We start from the raw sequence: 9,905 nt of genomic DNA, 5'->3' as shown, positions 1-9,905 counted from the left end.
GCTACACCTGGGCCGTTGGACTAGCTCGGAAGGGACCTTTCGTTTGAGCGGTCGTGAGACCTTGGTCCACCGTTTCCTCCTGGAAACCTCTTCCACAGACGAGGAATGTAAGGGCTCATTCGTCTGTAAGTGGATGGGACGATCCTTAGCAGATACGTCCGCAACCACTGAGGATACATCCGTGCGCCGATCAAGGCCTGCCGAACCCTTTGGTCCTTCGACATTGCTTCTCCCCTGGGCTTGGGAGCTTGCAAGAGGTCCCGGATTGGGAGGACGACTGGCACGCACAGATGTACCCTCATGCGCAACACTGACACTGACACTATGCACATCACTAGCACTAACACTTCCCACTGCACTCTTCGCTTTCAGCTCTCTGACATCTGCCAAGAGCTGATTGCGATCACTAACCAACGACTCCACCTTCTCACCGAGAGCCTGAATGGCACGCAACATATCAGCCATTGCAGGCTGAGCACTCGTAGCAGGTTCGGGAGTCACCACCACAGGGGAAGGAAAAGGTTGAGGGGCATGGGGAGAGGAAAAATCCACAGAGCGAGAAGAACTCCTCCTATCTCTCTCCTTCTCTAACCTACGTGCATATCTGAGGAATTCATTAAAATCGAATTCCGAAAGCCCAGCACATTCCCCACATCGATCTTCCAATTGACAGGATTTACCCCTACAATTGGAACATACGGTGTGAGGATCTATAGAGGCCTTCGGAAGACGCCTAGTACAAGTCCTAACACTACACTGCCTGTATTTAGGAACTTGGGAATGGTCAGACATCTTGAATTTAGAGGTAGTCAAGGGGGAATTCCAAAATTAAGCAAAGATCGTTAACCAATGAATCAAATTAATTCCAAAAGCTTGCTAAGCTAAGGATAAAGCTTCCTGAACAGCGAAGGCTAAACTTTAGAGCAAATACATCACCAAATCGTGAACAAAAGACTCCAAAATCAACAGCGTATCCAAGTAGGTCTTGCCGGCGGCACGACAGAGGAAAAATTGAGTTCTTGTTGACAAGAAGTACTTTAGTACCTGACCACAGATGGCGCTGTTGAGTACACCCCCACCTGGATAGCGATCGCTGGCGTATCCCGACCGTAGATTTCTGTCGGGCAACGGAGTTGACAGCTACATGATCATCGGGTAAGATTAATATTGAAAAATCAACATTCATAAGGACATTACACATTTAGGCAACATTTTATCTGTTTATTCCATCTTAACTTCTTGATTATCTTATAAAATATTGATAATTCAAAGGTTAATATCTTTGTCCATACAACACAGTAACCTGAACATGTATTTATAAAAGAACGTATTTATGATTTGGATGTCTAAAGTATGGAAAAGTTATCAATTTCTGTAGTTATGAAACAATTATAATGTACATTGACATTCATTTGTCACAAGATTCATATAAATCCTATATTTTATCAAAATGGTTGTGGAAGGTGATGTTTTTTATGCAGATTGTTAAAACTAATGGCATTATCTTTTCTCATTTCCTTGTATATCCAAGCAAGCACTGTAATGATAGGCACACCTATTATATCTTATTTATTTTCCTCTTGTTTTGGTACAGTTTTTATTGTTTCTATAGGAAATATTTATTTTAATGTTACTGTTCTTAAAATATTTTATTTTTCTTTATTTCCTTTCCTCACTGGGTTATTTTCCCTGTTGGGGCCCTTGGGCTTATAGCATCTTGCTTTTCCAACTAGCGTTGTAGCTTAGCAAGTAATAATAATGATAATAATAATAGGTAATAGAATGAACCACAATTCACAGTGCGTGCAATTCATCATAATCCTTCATTCTACCTCACAGCAATTATCACTTCAAGAAAGAGGACGACAGAGTTATTAAGAGTTTTTGACGTCTTAAGCTACAACCTTATCCAAAAATCAGGTTCACATGTGAATACATTTACAATAGCTTTGATAGTCTCATCCCATTCCTTGTAATATTCATATCTCACTTTCCACTTTTTTTCAGTTACATACATTGTTTCCTTAGTTTTTTGTTTTCATGTTCATCTAACTTTAAATTTCCATTGTCTCATCACTGCTTTCATCACTGCTCTCGTCACTACTTTCATCTGAATGGAAATCAATCAAAGATTTTTCAAAGAAGTTATTTTGCGCTTTATCTTTGGCTATATAATCTTCCTCTATTTTCCTTGTCTGATTAATACACCTTTGCCACTGTTCTGGGGTTATCTCTTGAATGGCTTTCCTTGTGATCTGTTCACTGTCTTTTAATGACCCCTGAGAACTTGAGATCTGGTTTTTTATCTTTTGCTCTACTTGCGCCCATATAAGTTCAATTGGATTTAACATGGAACAATATTGAGGTAATTTGAGAACTGTGTGGCCATGTTTTAATGCTATTTGATCTATATCAGAGCACAGTTTTTCTTTATGTTGCTTGCACTTGTATATCAGCTCCCCTTTTGTGAATGAAGAGTCATGTGAAATGTTGTTAGCTTCTAACCACCGAATAATTTCGCTCTTAGTGTTGCTATTTGTTGGTATTTTGTTTAAAAGCTTAAAATGATACGGAGCGTTATCCATGATAATAAGTGATCCCTTCTGTAGGTTAGGGAGTAGTTGATGTTCAAACCATGTTTTGAACTGTTCATGATCTATTGCCTCATGAATGTCCCCTTTCGCTTTATTTTTGGGTTTGTATATCAGTAAGGCTCCAGAAATGAACCCTTGATGACCTCCAGCATGGATTATAATACATCCTGACCCTTTCTTGGTATTGAGCTTGGGTTCAAGTACTCCTTCATCTGTTGCCCAAGTCTCGTCAAGATAAACTTCTTGCAGCGACTGAGGATTCTCTCTGTTTTTTTTAATTTCTCTGAGATATCTGTTTCGAGTGGCAACGATGTCTTCTCTTTCCATTAAGATTGCTCTACCATTCTGTGTTCTTCTAAAGTAGAATCCTATGTTCTTTAACAATTTATAAAGTGAACTTCGTGAAGCATTGAAATTCAGAGGAGGATCCTTGATCCTATTTAGGAGTTTGTTGATTGTAGGGAGCTCACCTCTCCTGTAAAAAGATAATATTTCCCTTCTTATACATTCTCTATCAAAGTCATCAAGATTGTCCATTACAGATGAATGTCTTATTGGTGGTTCTGGGGAGCATATCACACCATCTGAAGGTATATACATTGCAGCTTTAATCCTCTGTATAGTGCGCACAGACACTTTAGTAGCTGCGGCCGTCTTTTTCTCTTGCTCCGTAATTGTGGTGTGTGGCGGAGCATTTTCACCAAAATACTCATAAACATTCATTATAATGTTCTGGCTCTGAGATGTGTATCTACATGGTGGTTTCTTGGCTGATCTGGCACCCCTGACTTGCTGGGAAATGTTTCTTCCCTTTTGTGAAAATTTGCCATTGTCCATCAGGGTCCTGTTGATAAAATAAAGTGGTCAGTGGCAACATCTAGTAACCTCTCATAAGACAAATACATTTCTATCATGCACAACCTGTATGTTTATTAATCTCTTCCTTATTTACTCTTCAGGTAAGTTATAAAACAATAAACATCAGTAATGAAAACGTGCTACATTTATAACATACTATACAGTAAACTGCACTTGTTAATACTGTATCATACTCTTGTAGAGGTATGCATCCCTAGCCAGTAAAGATCTGCCTTGTACTAAAACTTAAACAAAATTATATCACCTTGACTATCCACCTACATGGGTGAGGGGAGAGGGGAAGAGGTCCACTAGCGAATAATGAAAATTTAGTCTCAAATGTAAGAAATGCACTTGAAAGATAGTTGGACAGACTTTATGAATAAAATATCAGCATTCTCAACAAAACTTACATCTACAGTCAGAACAAATGTGCATTTTTTCAATGTTACTTTTTCAACATCATTAAAGAACATTAATTATTTTATTTCATTATTGGTTTTGGGTAAACTTGAACACCGTGATAATTCTGTTTCATTTTCATTCATATTTCATCAGCTGACTTCAATCCACTTTGTCAAGAAATGGGAATCCGTTATGCTTACAGCTATGGATAGTGTGTGTATCAACTTGCAAGATTATCAAACAAAAGATAAATAAACCACTCTATGTAACTTGCGAGATTTTTTATTCTATTTTAGTGATACAGTACATGACAATTATATTTTCATGAGCACTATGATTATGAACACTGCAAATTCCTTGTGTTCCTGAAAGTACATTTTTATTTCTTTGTATGATATTCAGCCCAACACTGAACAAGCAAAAGGCTACATCACATTTTACAGATTTAGGTTTTACACTTTTCTTGCAAACTCCACATATGCACTGTTTCACCTATTACTATGATGTGGTCCATTTGATCATATCTCACAAGTTCAGGCATAAACCAAAGGAATTTTTCCAGTAAGAAATAAAGCTAAATTACTCGATGCATTCCATACATCCAAATATAAACTGTACAGACAGTATACACTCATTTTTAAAGAATTGTAACGATATATGAACAACAAATTATAACTCCTAACATAAGCAATGAATACAATTTAATAATCCACAATAAAAAATTGAAATATTAAGGAATACAGATTTAGCACCAAAGTATGTTTTGCACTTCTCTACCAAGCCAGCTGCGTACAAAGTTGTCAGTACATTGACCTCCTTTATGGCAAAGAGAATGTTGCCCTTCCCTGCAAAAGTTGACAGATGTTTAGAGAGTTTTTCATTCATTAGGTTTCTTAGGGGGTCCCCTGCCCGCTCGTACAACTCCGGTAAGTGACGTGTCATTGGTGAGCAAGTAATTACCTAGGCGATAACTGGTAGAGTCAGCTCTCCATATCCGAAAGTTCTTTCTTCGCGATTTCGCGACACAGAGAACTGTATAATCATTAAATAAAAAAAAATCACATATTCGCGGGTTCCCAAGATGTAATCTCACGGTGCAATGACTTCAAACAGCCAGCGCTCCTTTGCACCAGGCTTGCTTCATGCCACTTCCCTCTCTGCCCAGCACAATATCCTACCTCACGCTGATTTGGCCTCAGTCCTGCATTGTCTCTCCTCGTGTGTACATCTCCTGCTTCGGTCCTTTTTGAGCAGAATTACATTTTCATGTAAAACAGTGATGTATTTGTATACAGTAGTACATACTCCTTTACAGTATTTATATTTAACAGGTAACGTAGATATGTGATTCCCTACAGTACTGAGCAAGAGATGACATGAGGTGTAGTGTCATGCTTCAAGACTGCATAGAACTTTGTACGAAAATGGTTAGTTGCCTTTACATAAAATATGTACACTTAGTTGATCTTAAATACAGTATCATTGCATACATATTCTACAGTACAGTATTACTGTAATGTATAGTGTATAGTATTGTTTATTATGTATACTGTACAGAACTGCATGTAAATTACTATTGTACTCAACAATATTTAAATGTACGCTATGATTGCAGCGAGTTGTCAAACAGTGCGAGTTGTCAGAACGAAAACAGTTAAGCTGTACTGTACTGATAATACTGTGCATATATTACAGTGATACTATAGACTTTACAGAATCAGCGAGTATTATACTAACATAGGAACAACAGTGTTTTGTTGTTATAAGTGTCCCGATGACTACTGTAGTGTTACATGCTGTACTGTACCATAACCCTTCTGTGTATAGTACGTGATGTACACGTGTGCACTTACTGAAATGTGTTCATTCACTTACACAATACTGTACTTATACTGTGATAGAAACCAAGTAAAAACAATATTAGGCAGTACTTAACCCTTCTACCCCCAATGGACGTACTGGTACGTTTCACAAAACTCATCCCTTAAACCCCATGGACGTACCGGTATATCGTTGCAAAAAGCTGCTATTTGCATTTTTTTTGCATATTTTTGATAACTTTATGAGAAACTTCAGGCATTTTCCAAAATAATGAGACCAACCTGATCTCTCTATGACAAAAATTAAGGCTGTCAGTGCAATCTAAAAAAAAAAAATATTGCAAAATGTGCTTGAAAAAGAAAAATGCCTGGGGGTTAAGGGTTGGAAAGTTCCACATAGCATTGGGGGTAAAAGGGTTAATGTGTTAGTCGACCATACGAGACAATGGGCTGTGAGTTGGTAGGGTTAGAAGTTATCCCACCCTAAGGGAACAAGTCTTCACGGATTCTCGGTCTTTGCACCTGTCCGTTTCTTAACCCCGGTAAATATGAAGGGCTCACTGTATACCAGTTATCGTTAACTACATGACGTCCCTTATTGAGCAGAACAAAAACATATAGAATAACTGTAATCAAAAGGGAAAAACATTAAGAATACACATCCACACGATTCACACACAAAACTGTGATAATCCTTTTCAAACAATAGCCTGAGGAACACTGACATATGCTGGACAATAAAGCTCCTAATATCCCAAATGAAGATGACATCACGACGTACATCGGATACTCATTGGCGAGAATGAATAATGGGTGGAGCTTCAGCACCTCACTTATACACAATACTGTACTAGGTCTGAAACCCATCGTGGCATAACAAAATGGCTTTGTTAGGCAAGGAAAGATGAAGATGTACGAGCACATGTCCCAGTTTTCTTCTACTTGACCGTAAAAGACGTTCCTGTGTCCCAATACATAAAAACAGCTTTGCTTTGTTGGGGACAGAAAATATGTACACATACAGTGAACCCTCGTTTATCACAGTAGATAGGTTCCAAACTTGGCCGCGATAGCTGAAAATCCGCGAAGTAGGGACACCATATTTACGTATTTATTTAACATGTATATTCAGACTTTTAAAACCTTCCCATTACGTAGTACTGTTAACAAACTACCCTTTAATGTACAGAACACGTAATGCATGTACTACAGTACCCTAAACTAAAACAGGCACAAATATTAAAATGTTAGAATATTAAAGTAGTATAAAAAATAAAGATTGTTACTGTACTCACCACGAAAGAAGTTGAAGAAAAACTTGAATGATGATGGCGATGAATTTGCTGCACAGTAGAAAGGATGATCAAGCTGATGATGTCTTCTACTGTGCAGCCAATGATAGTATTTTACGTCTCTTCAGACGGAGGTGTGTTTTCCTGGGACACCTCTTCAACTTCTTCCTGGGACACTTCTTCAATTTCTTCTGAAGGCATAATAGCAGGAGGAACTGGCTCTTTTTTGCGAGGCTGGAAGAACATTGTGATCGGAAGTTGCTGCCGCTGGTTCTTTTTTCGCTCGAAGAGCATCCTGTAGGGAGTCATGTCTTCATCGATTTTGTTGCAGAATTGCATAGAACGAACCATATCCTCGTCCCACTCTTGCGACAATTCTCTCAACTCCTTCGCAAGGTTGCAGAGCTTGGAAAGCCGTTCTAATGTTGAACTCGTTTCTTTGACAATTTCTTGGGTCTCTTCCTGTGTTTCACTGTCTTCACTGGCCGATTTCGTCAGGTCTTCGAGGTCTGCGTCAGTTAGCGGCTGGGAATGGCAGTCCAACAACTCGTCGACGTCTTCAGTCGTCATGTCGCCAAACCCGTCACCTCCAATTATCGCAGCCAACTGCACAGATTTCTGTATTGCAGAGCATTGAATCTAAGCAGGTGTAAATCCCTCGTCATCGTAAACAATCTGGGGCCACAATTTCTTCCAGCTAGCATTAACAGTAGCAGATTTCATTTCTTTCAGTGCCTTCTGGATGTTCTGCAGGCACGTGGCTATTGTGTACTTCCACCAGTACGCCTTCAAATTGAATGTTTCATCCTCATCATCTTGGGCAGCATCCACACACGCAACGAGGTCCGCCAAGGTATTCTTCGTGTAGAGGGCCTTGAACGCCCTGATAACCCCCTGGTCCATCGGTTGAATTAATGACATTGTGTTGGGTGGTAGGAACTCAACCTGAATGCCCTCATGCGACAGATCAGTTGCGTGTCCACCAGCGTTATCCATAAGGAGAAGGATCTTAAATGGCAAGCCCTTCTCTAAGAGATATTTACTGACTTGCGGGATAAAACACTGGTGGAACCAGTTGGAGGTCAGCATCTTCGTAATCCATGCTTTTGGATTATGCATCCAGTACACGGGAAGGAGATTCTTATTTTTATTTTTCAAAGCGCGAGGGTTTTTCGATTTGTAAATAAGCCCCGGCTTTAGCAAAAATCCAGCAGCATTGCCACACATCACGAGGGTAACACGATCTTTGAATGCTTTAAACCCAGAGACTTTGGCTTCTTCTTTGTACAGAAAAGTTTGCGACGGCATTCTCTTCCAAAACAAGCCGGTCTCATCCATATTAAACACTTGTTCGGGCTTGTATCCACCTTCAGTGATAATGTTCTTAAATGTCTCATTCGCGTAAGTTTCAGCAGCGGTAGTGTCAGCGGAAGCAGCCTCGCCATGCATGGAAACGCTTTTCAGGCCGAAGCGTTTCTGAAACTTCGACGAACCATCCTTTGCTGGCGGAAAAACGTTGTTTCTGAGGCTGGGAATCAGTGGATGTCCCTGCTTGAGGTTCATCTAGTACATCATCTTCGTCTTCTTCAGCATGGTCGCCATCGTCGTCTTGAGGTTCCTTTGTCGCAAAATTCTCATACAAACCCAAAGCCTTGGTTCGGATGGTGTTCATATCCAAGGCTATGTTTTTCTTCCGGCAGTCGGCAATCCAGATTGCTAAAGCACCTTCCATACGGATGATCGTTTTATTACGAGCGGTAACAACTCGCTTCGCTGGCCTGCTAAAGGTGATGGCAGCCGTCTTTCTAATGTTCGCATAGTCCTTCTTAATGTAGCAAACGGTGGATTCGTTCACTCCAAAATGGCTGGCTGAGGCCGCGTAACTTCTGCCTTCCTTCAACATATCGAGAAGTGTCACCTTCTCAGCAATCGTCATCATTTTTCGGTGGCGATTAGGCTCACTACCAGCCTTAGTAGAAGCAGAACGCTTGGGAGCCATTGTAGGGGTTAAACAGAAAGTTCAACAAAAAGTTCAACTTCAAACAGTCAAGCACAGCACAGTTTAAAGTTACACAGTAACGTAGAAGCATCTACCCGGCGAGAGAGCGGCAAAGAAAGTGGCCGCGAGAAGATGCTACTGGTCAGAGAAATGCCAAGCTGCTGCGGATCGGAGAAGCGGTCAAAACACCAATCACAGGCTAGATTACAAAACTTGGGAGCTAATTCGTCATCTATCAGCACTGGAACCAATCACAGTCCGTCTTACATGCTACGTACAGTAGTAGTTAGAAATTCAAATACAAGGTACTATATATACTTTACGTACGCTATTTTACACTTGTTTTCTTTTATAATATATACATGCGTAATGAAAAAAGTCCGCGAAGTCGTGAATCCGCGATGGTCGAACCACGAAGTAGCGAGGGCTCACTATATACATAGCTTTTATTTCTTACTAGATAGTTAAAAACGTAGATGTATATGTAGCAGTATTGAATGGGTTGAAATAAACAATCTTATCTTTAAAATTTCTGTTAGGGACCAAAAATATGTACACGTTTACATAGCTTTTATTTTTTACTAGAGTTAAAAACATAGATGTATACGTAGCAGTATTGAATGGGTTAAAATAAATAATCTTATTGTAAGGACAGTGAGACAAGCTTCACCAACGACAACTGACAGTTTATTCAAACATACGTGGGAATATAATACAGGGTGCGGACGGAAAAGTAGCATGAACGCAGGCGCCAATTCGGCTTGAACTAACCGCCAAAATGTGTGTGTTTTTACACACGCACAAATACTTGAATTACAAGTCAATAGAAATAGGTAATGAAATAATAAATACATGAAATTGTAGCTCTGAGGGAGCAGAATAAATATATACAGTTAGCCACAGTGTGGCGAAAGGAGAATTTAAATAAAATAGAGAA

General features: G+C 39.6%; 1 protein-coding gene across 11 annotated transcripts in view; it reads right to left on the bottom strand.

Annotated features, from left to right (window-relative positions):
• Positions 1-1,195: 1,195 nt before the first annotated feature.
• Positions 1,196-9,905, bottom strand: part of LOC137642382 (uncharacterized) — a 60,738-nt gene continuing 52,028 nt past the window's right edge. For 7 of the 11 annotated variants that reach the window (XM_068374888.1, XM_068374885.1, XM_068374886.1 and 4 more), the window contains one exon: positions 1,196-3,438. In XM_068374888.1, coding sequence (XP_068230989.1) covers positions 2,055-3,438 — 1,384 coding nt within the window. In that variant the 3' untranslated portion in view covers positions 1,196-2,054. The remainder of the gene's footprint in view (positions 3,439-9,905) is intronic. The other 4 variants (XM_068374880.1, XM_068374883.1, XM_068374884.1 and 1 more) reach the window with 2 other exon arrangements.

This window comes from Palaemon carinicauda, chromosome 6, assembly GCF_036898095.1.
Source record: "Palaemon carinicauda isolate YSFRI2023 chromosome 6, ASM3689809v2, whole genome shotgun sequence".
In the NCBI taxonomy this organism is placed as follows: domain Eukaryota; kingdom Metazoa; phylum Arthropoda; class Malacostraca; order Decapoda; family Palaemonidae; genus Palaemon; species Palaemon carinicauda.
The sequence above is the reverse complement of the archived record's forward strand: the minus strand, read 5'-3'. Positions and strand labels throughout refer to the sequence as shown.